The sequence below is a fragment of the Balaenoptera ricei genome, chromosome 3, assembly GCF_028023285.1.
Source record: "Balaenoptera ricei isolate mBalRic1 chromosome 3, mBalRic1.hap2, whole genome shotgun sequence".
Lineage (NCBI taxonomy): Eukaryota > Metazoa > Chordata > Mammalia > Artiodactyla > Balaenopteridae > Balaenoptera > Balaenoptera ricei.
In genome coordinates, this window is record NC_082641.1 from 138841095 (window position 1) to 138858651 (window position 17557).

A 17557-nucleotide genomic window follows, 5' to 3' on the forward strand; every position below is an offset into this window, starting at 1 on the left:
TTTTAACTTTGGGTTTTCCGTTTCCCATTTTTTGAAGGATAGCGGGAATACTTGTTACGGAAAATATGTTTCATTTTTAAAAATGAGCAGATACTCATACATTACTAGCGCAATAAAAATTACCAGAAGAGGGAAGGAAAACGTAAAATAGTTTGTGTGTCTCGACTAAAAAACTGTTAAGACACAAAACTTGGCTCTTTGCTTCCGTTCCATGACAGCCGAAAGGGAAACATGGATCAGTGACACTGCTGTCAAGTAGAAGGAAAAATACAAGTAATTCAAGGACTAGTGCATACTTGGGGCCAATATTATTTTCTCCCTTTCCCTTCCTTTTCAAAACCTAAGTTTTGTTTGCCGCCACATACAAGAATCTAGTGGGCAATTATTAACTTCTTTTTCTTGCCTATCATAAAGTGATGCACGTTGGGAGTTCGCTGTACCAGACAGCGGCTGCTCCGAATTTCCATTAAACCCTGGAATTCTTTTGTCAGGGTTTGTAATTGGCTTTCTTAGCATTCTGCAGGAAGATGGAATGGACCTGGGAATGGGCGGGTGGAGACTAATTCCATACAAGACTACAGTAATCTCGATGCAGCTCTCATGAGATTTGCTTCCTTGGTTCTCTGAGACTTGGGCTTGCCCCTTCCCTGACCATCCTCAGTTTCCTCTTTGATTGGGTAAAACGGGTAGAATTCTGAACTCCTGAAATTACTAGTGTTGGTGGCCCCTGGTGCCAGGTAGAGTTCTCAAGTTTTCAGTCCTCAAACATCACCTTTGAGGCCTCATTCGGAACATGACAAAGCCACACAAGTCTTAGGCCCGAGTCCCAGGAAGATCTCAGCACACCCAGGGAAGCCAGCGCACCGACTCCAGCTCCGAGTTTGGCGAAACAATACCAGAGACTTCATACCCCCGCAGGGCCTGCCCAACTCAAAGCCCGCCAGCGGACGCATGCGCAGAACGGGCGAGGGGGACGGAAGCCATCCGGGACTTGCAGGCATCCGTACAGCGGTCACATTCTCGGAAAGGCCTGGTTCCCTCGTCGCGGTGAGGAACTCCCTGGCAACGACTATGTAACATCACTGCCCGAAGAGAAACAAGGGAAGCAACCTTCCGCTCTCCGGCGCGCTTCCGTTTCAAACCCTAACTTCCGGTTCGTTAGCCGGTTCCGGTCCCCGCCTCTCACTTCCGGTCGCCTTGGATTCCGCTGCGGACGGTTTCTGCGTTCACTGCTGCCGGTTCCGCCGCGCTCCAGGTGAGGGGATGCGGGGCACCACGGCGCGCCGTGGGGCTGGGGGACGCAGCTTTGCTGTCCTCGCGACCCGGCCTCCACTGTGGCCGGGCGGGCGGGCTGGTGGCTGCTCGTGGGGGCCCCGCCCGCGGCTGCCCAGGTTCGCGGCCCAGGCCTCCGGCCCCGGCCGGCTTTTCACAGGGGCCGACGCCCTCCCATCCAGCCTCGTCGCCTAGGTGGAGGGCTTCCGGCGCCTCAGTGTATTTTGCGTTCCCAAACCTTTATTCCTCCCTCTTCTGGGGTTTGTCCGTCTCTCCCTCCTCCCTGTTGAACGTATCCCGGCCCTCTCGGGTTTTGGGGTCTTTGCCTGCCTTCTGTGCTGTCTCATACCAGTCACTTCCCACAGCTTTCTTCTCTGCACTCCCTCGCAGTTGCTGTCCTGCTCTCCCGAGGAGGAGTTGACGGTACTTCAACAGTTACCCTTTACTGGGCGTGTTTAAATTTAACTCCCTCCCCTCAATTCCCAAGGTGTTAACTTTTGCTGCTGTTACTTTCAAATTAACTGCCTTTGCTACTTTTTAGTTGTGTGGTCTCGGGCAATTTGTTTTTCCTCTTTTTCAATTTTTTAGTCTGTATGATGAAGACAGTAGTTGTCAGTTTAGGATTGTGAAGATTAATGAGATTATTCAATTAAGTTGTTGAGCATGTTATCATTTTCCTATCTTCACCACCATTCGTATTGCTTTTTATAGTATACAAAGTGATGTCACGGCTGTTATCGCAGGGATTAACACTATTCTTGTCAAGTAAACATTCCTGCCTTGACTAGGCAAGTCACCACTGTATGTTAGAAGAATTTACCCAAACAGCCGTTCTTGACTGTAGTTTCACCATAAAGGTGTGCTCCTTGCTTACTTTTTCGGGTTTGATTGCCACATTTACCCCTAAAATCATTTTTCAGTTTATAAATCTGATAGGGTCTGCAGTGATACAAAACATTAAAATTGTGTAAGAAAGAAGGCTAAATGTGAAAACATAAAATGACTCATGCATTTGCATTGCATTGCTCCATTGTTGTTAATGATCTAAATATTGAAGGAATGAGGTTCAGTAACTTTGAAAAACAGTTTTAAGGACTTTATGCGGTAAAATTTTTTATGGTGTTTTGTTGTGCTTGGTCCTTTAGAGCAATTGTCAACTTGGAGATCCCACTTGTGGCATGGGTGATGACGTTTGTATACTGTTTTACTAAGCACATAGAGCCCATGCCATCTGGCACATTTTTTTTCTAAGGCTGAGAAAACTGAAGAGCCTAGAGCATGCTGGCTCTCAAACTTTAGCATGCCTCAGAGATGGGAGAGGGGAAGACAGAGATTGTTAAAACACAGATTTGCTAGGTCTCTTCTCACCAGACCCAGTTACATTCCCAACAAGTTACCAAGCGGGGTCAGTGCTGTTGGATGGTCTGGGGACCACACTTTGAGAACACTGGTCTAGAGGTGCAGTGACTTGTCCACGCTCACCTAGAGTTCAGGTGATCTCACTTCACATGTTCTGCTCTGCCCAACACAATATGCTGTATTAGTGCTACTTGCATTCCTAGCTCTTGTAAATTTTCAGTTTTATTTCCACTTCTCACAGAAAAATAATATTTAAATGATATTTCAATTTGACTCAAAAGGGCCATTTGGCTTTTTATTGAGGATTAAAACGTTTGTTAGAGCAAGTTCTCTCCAAATAGAATACACTGCCCTAAAGTAACACATCTTCTTTAAAGTTTTAGTAGAGCAGGTTGTAAACATAGAATAAATGTAAGTGAATTTACGGTGCTCTTTTCTAATGGGCATGTTGAAGGCACCTTAAATTTCCAAATTACGTTTGCATGTTAAGATTTATAATTTGCCTTATTTCTTGCAGTTGGTTGTAATACTTGAAGAGTGAAGTCAAATGTTGTATTAAATATATGACAGCATTTGGAAATACCACTACTTTGAGATTAGAAAATCTAGTTCTCTGACCTGTTGGGGGAACAAACCTATGAAAACTGGTAGAAAGCTTTATGGGGGGAGGAGACCTACATGCTATTGTTGATGAGTGGCAGCTGCTATATAATCTTTGTGTACTTATATCTGTGCCTGTAGGTTTTGTATTTACTGATCTTTGGTGCCTTAACTCCTGTAGATGCAATTCAAGAGAGACAGTTGTGTAAGGGAAGAAACATGAGATTTAGTCAGAAGACTTGTTCTGTTATCAGCTGTGTGCCCATGAGCAGATTACATAACCTCTCTGAACTCCTATTTCCTTAATTGTAAAAGAGGGACAGTTCTTATCAAACAACCTTGTTAAAGGAGATTGAGTAAAAACTGTCCAGTGTATTAAATATGAAACAAATAATGGCCACTTACGATTTATTTAACGCAGTGCCTGGAACACTTCAGTTCTAGTTTTTAAAACAATTTATGTAACCAGTACTTACTTGTTTAGAGCTTACTATGTGCCAGGTAGTGTGTGACTTACAAAAATTAATTTATTCCTCTTAAGAACCCTGAGAAGTAGGTAGTATTAGCATCCCTATTTTACAGATGAGGAAACCTAGGCACTAAGAGTCAGTTAGCTTTCCAAGGTTAAATAGCTAATAAGTGGGAGAGCTGAGCTCTGAACCCAGGTAATCTGTCTCTAGAGTTTATGCTCTTAACAACTCACTGTCCTACCTTGCAAATGGTAAATGAACATGGACGGTCCATCATGGAGGAACTTGCCAGTAGCATAAACCTGATCAGAGAGGGAGGAATAGTTAGCTCATTTATTGCAACTTTCCACTTGAACAGGGAGAATCTGATAGAATATTAGGAAGTTGTAACTTTAAGCCAAAAATTGAGAGGGTGGGAGAATTTTAACTTTGACTCCTGATAACTTTTGGCATTCTGATAACATTTCTGTAAGTAGAAAATCCTGTTTCTCTACCATCAAGTTGTAAAATAGGACTCAAATGACACAGTTTATAAAATTTAAAGTTACAAGTTTACATACATCTTTGATATATCTATTTTAAATTGTATATGCCTTTCTTTCTAGGTATCTTTTTCTGAACAAAAGCTGCCTCATCGTATGTTTCAAGGATGGCTCTTCCTATCATTGTAAAATGGGGTGGACAGGAATATTCAGTGACCACACTTTCAGAAGATGATACTGTGCTAGATCTCAAACAGTTTCTCAAGACCCTTACGGGAGTGCTACCAGAACGCCAGAAGTTACTTGGACTCAAAGTTAAAGGTAATTTTCTCCCTTCTTCAAATTTATTGCATTGATATATTTATGAATCTTTTTAATAGCTATTATCTGTTCACTTTAGTAAGTCTTTCCTCTTGGAGATTTCTTTGATAGGGATATCCCTAAAATTTTTTTGATGGTACAAGTAAGAATATTTAAGGATACCTGAAAATACCACCACTATTAAGATTACTTTTGATTTCCTCTGACAGTTGATGTTTGCTTGTTAAACCTGTGACATGGAAGTCCCAGGTAAACAGTGTAATTTCTTTCTTTTTTTTAAGACTTATATATTATTTATTTAATTTTTTTTTTTGGCTATGTCGGGGTCGGGTCTTAATTGCGGCACTCGGGATCTTCGTTGAGGCATGCGGGATCTTTCTTTGTGGCGTGTGGGCTTCTTTCTAGTTTTGGTGTACGGGTTTTCTTTAGTTGTGGCACGCAGGCTCCAGAGTGCATGGGCTCTGTAGTTTGTAGCATGCGGGCTCTAGTTGAGGCACACGAGCTCAGTCGTTGTGGCGCACGGGCTTAGTTGCCCCGCGGCATGTGGGATCTTATTTCCCTGACCAGGGATCGAACCCGCGTCCCCTGCTTTGTAAGGCGGATTCTTTACCACTGGACCACCAGGGAAGTCCCCAGTGTAATTTCTAGTATGTGTCTTTTAGCACAGCCTTTTCATTACAGCTTGGGCCTTTTACTCTCCCCAAATTATCTTTTCTGTTTCGAAAGTAATAATGATTTGAAAATTATAGGCAGTGTTCACATTCAGTTAAAAGGCACTTTCAAGGTGTTTGTCTTATCATTGAACGGTGAGTTCTGAGTAGCAGTAAATGTACAGTAATCTCAGGCACTCAATTTTCAGGACTTTCTGGAAAACAGTCATCTTCATCTTGAACAACAGAATAAAACATGAATTTATTTTGTTTAGTTAGTTGAATTAAAGGTGTTCCTCTAAGAGTTTGGGAAAAATTCCAACCTTGTGTTAATTACTGCTTCTTAGTGTGTTAGAAATTACTAATTCAGCAGTAACAGTTTGTTAATTTAAGAAAAAATACTTGCTGTGGAATCTGTACCAAACCTTTTAATGTTAGGGTTTTGTGTAATGGGATAGTGAAACCAGCACCTGAACTTTAGTGAGAAAACAGTCATTTGCTTGTATTGTAGGCAAACCTGCAGAAAATGATGTTAAGCTTGGAGCTCTCAAACTGAAACCAAATACTAAAATCATGATGATGGGAACTCGTGAGGAGAGCTTGGTAAATGTTTACTTTTGTTACCATTTGTCCCTTTGAAGATATTATGGTTTATATCACACTGTTGTATCATAGTTTTAATTGTGGTAAAATTGTCAGTTTAGCAGTCAATGAAAAGTAAAAGCTGCACAATGAATGTATTATTAACTCAGCAGAAGGCAAATACTGGGAAATTTGTTAGTGTATAGCTAGCTGTAAGTGTAGTAGTAGTGCTAATGGTCAAATTTAACATGGTAAATCTGCCCAGTGAACATATATAACAAAATATAAAATGTGGACGTTTTCCCGTAGTGTGTGCTTGCAAGACTCTTGGACTCAAATTGTACCTCTTATTTGTTTTTTATGCTATGAATGTATTTGTTATGTTAATGATAATATGGTCAAACAAAACTATTTTTCATCTTAATAGGAAGATGTCTTAGGTCCACCTCCTGACAATGATGATGTTATTAACGACTTTGATATTGAAGATGAAGTAGTTGAAGTAGAAAATAGGTGAGTGCTTTTCATCATCAAAGGAAATTGGTTGTAATTTGAGAAAAAGTGAATATTTCATCTGATTTTATTTTTCATTAGGGAGGAAAACCTACTGAAAATTTCCCGCAGAGTAAAAGAGTACAAAGTGGAAATTTTGAATCCTCCCAGGGAAGGGAAAAAACTTTTGGTACTAGATGTTGATTATACATTATTTGGTAAGTCAGCTAAAACTGTGCTCCATCTTCTGTTATCCACAATAGCATTTTCCCCTTTTATTTCTTTGTTTTTCCCTTGCAATATGAAATATTTGAAAGCTTTTCTTTTTATTTTAAAAGTAAATCATTTTATTGTAAGAGAAAAAAGAAGTCATCTGTAATCCCAAGATCCAAAGATGACTACTCATATTTTTATGTGCATCTTCCAGGGTGTTTGTATGTATGTCCTTTTTATGCTTACTTAATGATATATTGAACATCGCAGTCATTTAACATTCATTGTGAGTTAAATATGTGTATTTTTTGGTCAGGCGCTTTTCTAGTTTATGGATGTGTGATGATTTAATCAAGTGATTCCCTATTGATTAACACTTAACATTTTATGATTATTTAAAAATCATTTTTGATATTTTATTCCTGGTTTTCTATTTAATTATGTTCAAGGCAGATTCTTGAATTTAAAATTTCATGTCAACAAAAAAGAAATTTGTTCTTTCATCCTCTAATATTGCCAGAAATGATTAGTTAACTCCTGATATTAGAATGAATTTATTTACCTCTAATCCTTAACTTTAAGTACATGTCATAAGTTAGCGTAAATTTTTTTAAAAATTTGATTATTAAGTTAATCAAACCTGTTATTTTGGTGAAATATGATTATATTTGGGAGGTAAATGGCTAAAAAGTGAGTATATGTGGCCCTAGTTTTTCATATCCTAAAATAACATCTACGTTTTAGAGATTAGATGAGAAAAAAATTTACTGTTTATTATATAAACCTGAATTCTGGGTATCGGTCTTTGCAAATTGAACAGAATTGATCAATTAAAATTGGATTGCAAGAATATTGAATTGTGTGCTTTGAAGACATCCCTTTGTCAGCTGATGTAAGTTAGTCTGAAGTAGTTTGTATTTGAGTGTTTCTGTTACATTTCAGAAGTTTAATTGATATTAGGTACTTGTCCATGATAATAAACTAATCATCATCTCTAACTGATTTTCTTTTAGACCATAGGTCTTGTGCAGAGACTGGGGTAGAATTAATGCGGCCATATCTTCATGAATTCCTAACATCTGCATATGAGGATTATGACATTGTTATTTGGTGTAAGCTATATTTCTTGTTCAGATTTCCATGAAAATAAGGTTGTTCCTTATATTACTCTGCTTTATAAAATGTGACTTAAATTTTATATTTTGCAAATTTCTGATGAAGCATGTTTGACTTTCTTGCATCACAATATAAACTTATGTGTATTTGCCAAATAACCACTGAAATAATTAAATATAGGAAGAGAGTAGATTATGGTGTGGAAAAAAAAATGGCCTTATTTCCACAAGATCCCACCTTGATTAGGATCTTTTCTTTCTGATCTTTGCTATAGAATCTTTGATGCTTTAGTATATTGTTGCTTTCTCCTTTCTTCGTCACTCTAGTCTCAAAACACTTGGAGAAAGATAAGTATTAAAAAAAATTTTACAGTGATGTAGTTCAGAAATAAAGGCAATATGAATTTACTCAAGGAAAATCAATAAATGGGCTAAAGCAATGTTACTCAGCTTGTGGTCTGCCATTCCAGGAACTTACAGGTCTGTGGTAACAGTGAGTTTGCTCCAAAAAGTAAATTTACTACATTACTGAGCACACTGTTTAGTTCAGGTGACAATCTTTTTGTGGCACGACTTTCTGAAAAGGGAAGGGGAGTGTATTGATTTACATCTCACCTTCCCACAGACATTTAAAGTTACCTCTTGGCAATGTCATAAGCAGAAAAGAGCTATCCTAATTGTGAATTAAATAAAATCCCTAAAGATGGTAATCGTACTAGGTTTTTGATGAGAGGCCACATAGTTGTTCTGCAGTTTGTAAATTTCCTTTGTATTTTCTTTTATAATCAGAGTATCTCAATAGTTTAGTGTTACTATGAGTGCATAGCCATTACAATTCAATACGTAGTTAAATACGTAATTTTCTGGTTTATAAGATACAGAGAAGAAAGCTTTCTGGGAAGCAGTTTTTTGTTCAGCAACTCTGACATCTGAGATGACATTTGAGAAAAAAGTTTATTCTCTAAATGTTAGAGTAGACTTAGGGACTTTGAGAACTTTTTACAATCATGTTTAAAATAAATTTTTTTTAAAAAATGAATTTCATGGTAGTACGTTGAAAAGAGCACCTCATTTTGGAGCTAAATAGAATAGGGTTTTAATCCTGGCTCTGACCTCACTTTGTGACACTAGACAGGTCAGTTAATTGCTCTGAGCCTTAGCTTCCTCATCTGAGAAATGAAGATAAATAAATCTATATTACAGGGTAGTTGTAAGAATAAAATGTTGGTATAGCAACTAGTAACATGTCTGACATGTAATAGTTTCTTAATAATTAGAAACTCTTTTTATTAGCTGTAAATCTTTCTGTTTTTCATCTGGGGATTATAGTCCTAAAGTATATTCTGAATTAAAAAAATTGTTTTTCCCTATCGCCTGATTGTTGTCATTGTAGATACATCAATCTCTAAAATTCTAGTTCAACTGACCAGTTTTGCATGTAAGGTGATTTTGGTTCTTGTATGTGTGCTAAAGATTTTTATTTTGAGGACTCAGCTACCTCTTTGCCCTTAAATAATATACACACACTCATATACACACTTTAAATAATTGAACTCCTTTTTCCATTTTTAAACATTTTACTTTGTAATACCTATATAGTTTAGTCCAATAACTTGAGATGAGTAGGGCACATAAAACTGAAGTTTGAATTTTTATCAGTGATCTCAGAAGTGGTTGGTGTCTGACAATGAGCAGGCACGTAACATAGATAGGGTTTGTGAATTTAGTTGCCTCAGACTTCTTGTTAAAAGCTGCTGGACTCAATGAGCACTAAGTTTGCTGAGCCTGGCAAAATGCTAATTTTCATTAGCATTTTTTGACAGTCTTCAGCCTAGCAGTCTTCAGCATAAACTTTTGGCACATAACATTAATCTGCTTATGTTGACATATATACCTGTGTGTTGCCTGGCAGTAGGAACGCAGAAGAAAATGGAGATCCAGGCACCCTAAATTCAAGTTTAGAACTAATAGAGAACAGTATTAGGGCTGTTTTTAAAAGGGTGGTTAGGTCTTGATTTATGAATTTCCTAGGTTCAGAGTTCTTTTGAGCATTGGTTACCTTATCTTTTAGATAAAAGTTGTTTCAATGTTACTGTCTTGAAGACATACCAAAATAAGTTTATTTTTATAAATAGTTAAAAGGAAATTACCATAAATATGCTAGGGATTGTTTGTGATGTATTTGAACTTTTAGTCTTGCTTAGAAAACTTAACTGATTTATACAGAAGAAAGATTTTTTAAATGAAATTCAAGCTTTTCATACATATTGTGTTATCATTCCTCATGTTTTAGCTGCAACAAATATGAAGTGGATTGAAGCTAAAATGAAAGTAAGTGTTAGAAAACAATCCATTTAAGAACGTTTTGAAACTGCATTTGTCTTTTTAGAAAGTTCCGAATTGAATTAATTTCATTGTCATTGGAGGGCATTTAGTAGCAAAACAAATGCCAGTATCAGGAGTTAGAGGTGTGTTTAAAGTCTGCTTAATGGTGGTTTGCATTGATTACCTATGTCTTTTTCAAGAAAAAGTACAGCAAAGCTTCCTCTCCTCTTTCTCCCATTTTACGCTAATACTTTCTTTTCCTTCTTTTCTCTGGTATGTGATACTTAAAGGAGTGATGCTCTTCTAAAATATTAAATTGGGAAGTAACCTGTTTCTGGTAGTACATTGAAAAGGGCCCCTCATTTTGGAGCTAAATAGACTAGGGTTCTTTGGACTACCATTTATCGATTTCGCTTCGTGAAACTAAAATGCTTGCTAGTTGTTGAGCAAGGTGTGGTAGCCAGGGGGGTAGAAAGTTGGCATTATGGGAAATTATAACTGGACTTTTCATAAAGCCTGGAATTTTCCACATTATTGTATTTTAACCACATGAATATTTGTATTTATAGGAGCTGGGAGTGAGTACAAATGCAAATTACAAGATAACCTTCATGTTGGACAGTGCTGCTATGATAACAGTGCATACTCCAAGGAGAGGATTAATAGATGTAAGAAGTTATTTTACTTTTTATTGAAAGACTTGCTTGTTTTCTGGTGTACTTTTATATTTATATTGATGGAATAAACTACACAGAGTTTAGAAATACATCTGAGTGGATAATAAAATATCAGTTGAGTTTTGACATAGGAAGATGTATTTCAGGTTAACAGATTTGAATTTTAGTGACAAAGTTAAGGATCTTGGGGAAGGACTGTCAAGAAAGGTCATGGTTAATTGTCCTGTGATGATAACAGCACAGTGTTGCTAAAGACAGAGTAGGTGTGAAAAAACACTGAATGTTGTCAAGGAAGATACTAGAAACAGACCAGGACACACTTGCCCTGCCCTCTATGAAACTGATAAATAAAAGCAGATATATCATGATGCATGTACTTTGGGGTGATGTACGTGAAGCCCTAGAGAAAGCAATAAGAACCATCAGGGAAGAGTTGGGCTAAAAAGATTAAGGTTCTTCACTTTGTTTACTTGTCAAGTAACTAGTCATATTATGAACTTCTATGATCTGCAAGGCCCTGTAATGGGCACTGTTGGGAATAAAGAGATGAGGAGACATGGTCCATACCTTTTGGAAACACAGACTAATAGGAATTGGGGAGAACTTAGCAAACTAGGAATGCTTAGGGAAGACAGTATTAAAATTGTCAAAGTCATAAAAGTCATAAATAGAATTGTTTATGTGTGTGTGGAGTTTTCAATAAAGGAGATACTGCGTACATCAAGGAAAAATATAATATATTACCTACTAAAGTGGTACATGTACAAAGTCTAAACAGTAAAAAGAAGTTTGGGAAGTGTTAAACAGGAGTGTTTATAATAATGAAAAATTAAAGGAATAAAAAGAAATCCTCAATAACAAATCCCTACAGCAGTAGTGAGTTGGTTGTACACATTTTTGTTCGTCCATTTAATGGAATGCAGCTAATTATTTGATGCAGTATTTAGTACTTCAGAAATTTTTCATGATACATTATTAAAGTGAAAGAAGTATTTTAGCAGTATTTGCAAACTGTTAGAAAATAGTTTTTAACCGTTGTTTGGTTCAGGGGTTCCCTTAGCTTAACAAAAGATCTGTGAACTCTTTGAGGTTGCTGCTGTTTCTGTATCACAAAGACTGGAGAAATATATCAGAATATCTAGTTGCATTCTTTGGTACTAACTGGATTATAGGTAATTAAATATTTTCCTTTGTGCTTTTTTGTGTTTTCAGATTTTTTCTACAGTCAGCAATATTACTTCTCTAATTGAAAACAAGGTAGCTCATGTTTTGGAGAACATATGGTGCTTGCCCTAATTGCAAAATGACAGCACTATTTAAGAAGATGTAGGATTTCTAACCCTTGGTGTCATAAAGCTCTTATATTTTTTGAGGCTTTATGTTGGCTAAGAAAACCAAGAATCTGGTTTATTGTGTCAGTTTCTATATATTTGGCTTCAAGTATTTGGGGGGTTTGTTTCAGTAGTAAACAAATAGTGCAGACAAATACAGCAAATAAAATTTTAGTGAAATTAAAATATTTGAATAACATTTTTTGCAGTAATGAGGATACTAAGGAAAATAAAAGGTTTTCTCCATATTAAAAGAAATTATAGAGGAGAAAAAACATTTTAAAATTAATGACAACCCTTGTCACCATTTATTTACTACCATTTAATCTCGTATAATTATTATTATCATCATATAATCTCACATTACCATCAATGAGACTACTGCCTTCAGCAAAAAGTACTTTTTCTTCTAAAAGTTAATGTATTTAAAATATTTTTGTGAGTGTGTAAAGTATATTCACATGATTCACAAATAAAGTGTATAGTGAAAAGTATTCCTCCCTCCTGGACCCTCCAGCCACTTAACTTTCCTTCCTTCAAGCAATCACTATTATTTCTTGTGTGATCTTACATAGAATTTACGCAGGTATCAATAGATATGAATAACTGAGGAATTACTTTTTTGAAGGCTCATTTTAAGAATTCAGAAATAAAAGCAAGAATTTACAAATTACAGTGTTCTGAAGTTAAATAATCAGATGCCCTAGAAATTGTGCACCTATACCACTGAACTAAGGAGAAAGTCCATTTTTCCTTTACAAAATATATAAATATTGTAATAAAAGAACGAGGTACATTGTCATTAAGGTTTTCTAGTTTTGAAAACAGACCCCATGTGAAACCTCAAGCCCTGAGGGGACATGTGAATGCTCAGCAGACATCTAAACAAATACTAGATTTTTTTAAAATTAAATACTTTTTTTGATCCCAAATCTTCATATTGAAATTATAGGAAGTCTTATAATGGGCTTAGTTCCATTAGACATGAACAGACCTTTCAGAAGTTGACATTGAAGATATATTGTCCCTTACAGTGTGTTGCATCTTGGTTCTGTTCTGTTCACACAGCCAGCCATCACTGTCTCATGGTAAAGGAACGCTCTGGCATAGTTCTGCAGGGCATTTTGCAGTATTTCTGCTTTTAAGAAAGGATGAACTATTGATGAAATTTGAGTTAAATCTAAACTTTTATTCTAAGGTAAAGCCTCTTGGTGTTATATGGGGAAAGTTTTCGGAGTTTTACAGCAAAAAAAACACCATCATGTTTGATGACATAGGAAGAAATTTTCTAATGAACCCACAGAATGGACTAAAGGTAAGACATAATTTTACTTGCTGTTCTCACATATGCTGGATTATGTAGTAGAACGTTAGCACTATTGAATTTTATAAATTTTTGGAAGTAGTGTATTATCCTGGCAAGAAAAGCTTAAGTGTCTAGAAAAATTCATATAAAATTGAGCATTCTCTTTTTTTGCTTGGTATCTCCTTAGTTAACCAACTCATCCAGATGGTTTGTTTTGTTTTGTTTTTCTAATGTTTTTTTTTACATAAATTTATTTTATTTATTTATTTTTGGCTGTGTTGGGTGTCTGTTGCTGCGTGGGCTTTCTCTAGTTGTGGCAAGCGGGGGCTTCTCTTGTTGTGGAGCACCGGCTCTAGGCGCACAGGCTTCAGTAGTTGTGACATGTGGGCTCCGTAGTTGTGGCTCGTGGGCTCTAGAGCGCAGGCTTAGTAGTTGTGGCGCATGGGCTTTGTTGCTCCGTGGCATGCGGGATCTTCCCGGACCAGGGCTCGAACCCGTGTACCCTGCATTGGCAGACAGATTCTTAACCACTGTGCCACCAGGGAAGCCCCCATCCAGATGTTTTATTTTCAGTTAGCGCTGTGGAGCAACATGAGCTTACTGACATTGACTTTTAGCATCAAAAGTGAAAGCATCAGACATTCTATTGGATACAAATCTTGAATTTCTGATGTTCTAGTTAGCTGGAAAGCTGGCAATAAGGGTATTTTTCCTTTTTAAACTGAAACTAATAAAAGGTTTTTGAAAATTCATATAGTCTAAGTGGAGAGCTTAGAATTATGAAATGCTGGAGCTAGAAGGAACCTCAGTCATCTTTTATAGAAACAATCTGAGGATCAGAAAGTTAATGACTTGCCCAAGGTCATGTATGTAACTGGTTAATGATAGAATTTGAGTTAGAACCCAAGTAACTTGGTTTCTAGGCCAGTGATGATCTTAGCATTAACTCACATGCAATCTTATATAGGCATCATAGTGATATTTAACCCTGGTAGCAGCGTAAAATTGGTAACAGAGAAATTTGAAACTTAAAATTTCTGGTACCTGTGGTTGCCTATGTGTAAATACAATATGAAAATGGAAAAGATAGCTCTGTATTATGGTACAATGCAAATGGAGTCTCCATTTGAAGTGTAAGTCCTGACACTAAGATACTTTTAATCTCAGTCCTGAACTTTTCCACCAGCTGAATTCTTTTTTTTAATGTTTTGTTTTTTTTTTTAAATTAATTTACTTATTTTGGCTGCGTTGGGTCTTCATTGCTGAGCGCGGGCTTTCTCTAGTTGCAGTGAGTGGGGGCTACTCTTTGTTGCGGTGCGCGGGCTTCTCATCACGGTGGCTTCTGTTGTTGCAGAGCGTGGGCTCTAGGTGCGTGGGCGTCAGTAGTTGTGGCATGTGGGCTCAGTAGTTGTGGCTCGCAGGCTCAAGAGCACAGGCTCAGTAGTTGTGGCGCACGGGCCTAGTTGCTCCGCGGCATGTGGGATCTTCCCGGACCAGGGCTTGAACCTGTGTCCCCTGCATTGGCAGGTAGATTCTTAACCACTCTGCCACCAGGGAAGTCTCCACCAGCTGAATTCTTGATGACTTTAAAAGACAAGAGAGAAAAACTTGAAGAAGGTAGATTTTTGAAGCTCTCCGTACAGACTGTTGATGTGGTCTTTAGTGTACAATGAGGATAGTTTAGGGACTGAATATTAATCTAGGTAGTGAATTGCCACAAATATAAAAGCTGTTGACTTGGAAGAAAAGTACTTGGTGTAGACTGGTGGTTATGCTGTCCTTTAAAAATGATTTCTGTTTGAGGCTTTAGGAGAAGTGCTTTTCCTGTGTGTAGTTTATGAGGTATAAGGTACAAAAGTACGTTCTTCAGTCTTGAGGAAAGATTCAATTGATCTAAGCCAAATTTTGTATGAAACTATTGGTGTCTGTACTGGAAAGGAGGTAAAGTCATGGTATTTAAGGAATGATTAAATTTTTTTTAACTGAGGTATAATATTAGTTTCAGGTATACAACATAATTTATGATTTGATATTTGTTTATATTGTGAAATGATCACCACAATAAGTCTAGTTAACTAACATCTGTCACCATACATAGTTACAGAATGTTTTCTTCTGATGAAAACATTTAAGATCTGCTCTCTTAGCAACTTTCAAATATGCAGTATGGTATTGTTAACTATAGTTGCTGTGCTATACCTTACATCCCCATGACTTATTTATTTTATAACTGGAGGTATGTACCTTTTGACTCCCTTTACCCATTTCTCCCACCCACCCATCTCTGGCAACCACCAGTATGTTCTTTCTGTTCTCTGTGTGTATGAGCTTGGCTTTATGTATGTGTTTTGTTTTTGTTTTTGTTTTAGATTCTACATATAAGTGAGACAGGGAATGGTTTTTGAGAAGAGCTTTAACTTAAAAATATATATATATTAGTTTCATGTGTGTTTTTAGAAGAAACATTATTTTCCCAGCCAACGTTTGGGCCCTCCTCATCTCTGGATGCAGAGAGATGATGATATAAACTTCTAGTTCTTTATGTTACTTTAGAGCAAGTTGTTTGTTTGTTTTTTAGCAGAGTACTCAGTAGAATCATTGAAGGAATTCCTAAAAATATGTAAGTTTCTGCCTCCAAAAATTCTAATTCAGGAGAGGTATTTTTAAGCATTCTACAGGTAATCTCTCGCATGTCTCCTTTTGAAAGCCTCTTTTAAGAAGGTAGTAATTAATGATCTGCCCACGTTGACATAGAAGTGGTTTTGAAATTGTGAAATATTCTAAATTCTGTTTTGTTATCACAGTTCCATAGTGTTTCTGGTAGAAATCTCAGAGATTTCACAGATATCTTAAAGAGTGCTTATTTTTAAAATAGTTAACTTCTAATATAAGCTTACTAATCTTAAGGTTTGAAATATATAACATAGGAGGCTTTGTCAATTATGAATATAGTACTGAACTAAAGGAACTTGAATTTTGGTCATGGATTAATCAGTAGTTACTCTGAACTTCACTTTTATTATTTATATAAGGAAATGGTGATTTAAGAGAATGCGGATAATCTAAACATTCTTAATTTCCTAAAAATGTTTTTTGATATGAGCAGCAGTGGTAATATATGTTGCCTGCCCTTCTAGTGATCACTTTGATCATTCTTGAAGAATGGAACAGTGATTATACTAAAACAGTTGAAGTCAGTTAGGTGAATTTTTTCCACTTAACTAGTTTAACTTTTAGATCCAGAATTTTTGGGGTATTTTAGTTTTGTTACTTAATAGTGCTTAAGACCAAATGTTTAGAAAGTAAAAGTAACTTAGCAGGGCCTTGGGTTGAAAATCTTACTTACCAGCCACTGACTCTACTTTCTCTTTCAGTCTCAATCCCTTCCTGCTTCTATACTTGGAATCACTTTGGTACATTGTATATTAATAGTTTAGAAGTCAATATGTTGCCTTTACAATCTTTTTAAATGAGAGAGTACTTTAAAACATTACAGTATTGCCCAGGATTATGCTGAAACTCATTTCACTACATTCTGATATCATGCCTATTTACGCCTAACTGTAGGGCTTAAGCAGGTCCCTGCAGAGAATTTTCTTGATCTCCTGCAGTCACTGCTGCTGCTGTGAAGCAGCACTGCCCACGCTGCCTGTTTGGAATTAGGATCTCCTACAAGAGTTTGCTTCTGTGCAGACTCTGAAAGCTCTTAATTGGTGCCCTTCAGCCAGAGCCCAGCTGACTAACAGCTGTGGAGGTCCCTGGCCCTAAACTGTTCTGATGTGAATAGAACCTGGAACGTATGGGAAAATTTTCTTCTTACTGTTTCAAGCTGGTGGTGTGTTTTTCCAATGACAGAGAAGTAAATTAAAAAATATTTAAAACCTCTACCCTTGATAGATATGGTAACGACTCCTGTGGGCTCATTGTTCTCAACAGGTGACAATGATTAAATGTCATCTGTTTTTAAATGTCACTATGTAAAATTGACCGGTTTGCATTTTCTCCCAATCACAATAAGGATATATTAATGCTTTACTAAAATGATTTATTCAGTCCTTACAGGAGTATGTGTGATTTTTAAAAGATATTTTTTTTATAATGGAAAAGTTCAAACATAAAAAGAACTACATTGAATTGTATAAACTAACCCCCATGTATGCATTATCCTGTTTAAACAACTTGTTAATTCATGGATGTTTGCTCTATACCTTACCTGCATTTTGAAGCAAATCCCAGATACATTATTTCATCTAAAATTAGTTAAAAGTTTTTGAAATGCTGTCTTGAGTGCTGTATAGATGAGCTGGTGTCTTTAAAAAAGTAGAACTCTTTATTGGAAGTGTAACATAAAGAAAAGTGCAT

General features: G+C 36.8%; 1 protein-coding gene across 2 annotated transcripts in view; it reads left to right on the forward strand.

Moving 5' to 3' along the window:
• The first annotated feature begins 1048 nt into the window (after nt 1-1048).
• UBLCP1 (ubiquitin like domain containing CTD phosphatase 1) overlaps nt 1049-17557 on the forward strand; it is a 36025-nt gene continuing 19516 nt past the window's right edge. The window contains exons 1-9 of one of the 2 annotated variants that reach the window (XM_059917610.1): nt 1049-1255; nt 4307-4504; nt 5666-5757; nt 6164-6249; nt 6331-6446; nt 7455-7553; nt 9850-9887; nt 10451-10549; nt 13088-13204. In XM_059917610.1, coding sequence (XP_059773593.1) covers nt 4351-4504; nt 5666-5757; nt 6164-6249; nt 6331-6446; nt 7455-7553; nt 9850-9887; nt 10451-10549; nt 13088-13204 — 801 coding nt within the window. In that variant the 5' untranslated portion in view covers nt 1049-1255; nt 4307-4350. The remainder of the gene's footprint in view (nt 1256-4306; nt 4505-5665; nt 5758-6163; nt 6250-6330; nt 6447-7454; nt 7554-9849; nt 9888-10450; nt 10550-13087; nt 13205-17557) is intronic. The other variant, XM_059917609.1, reaches the window with a different exon arrangement.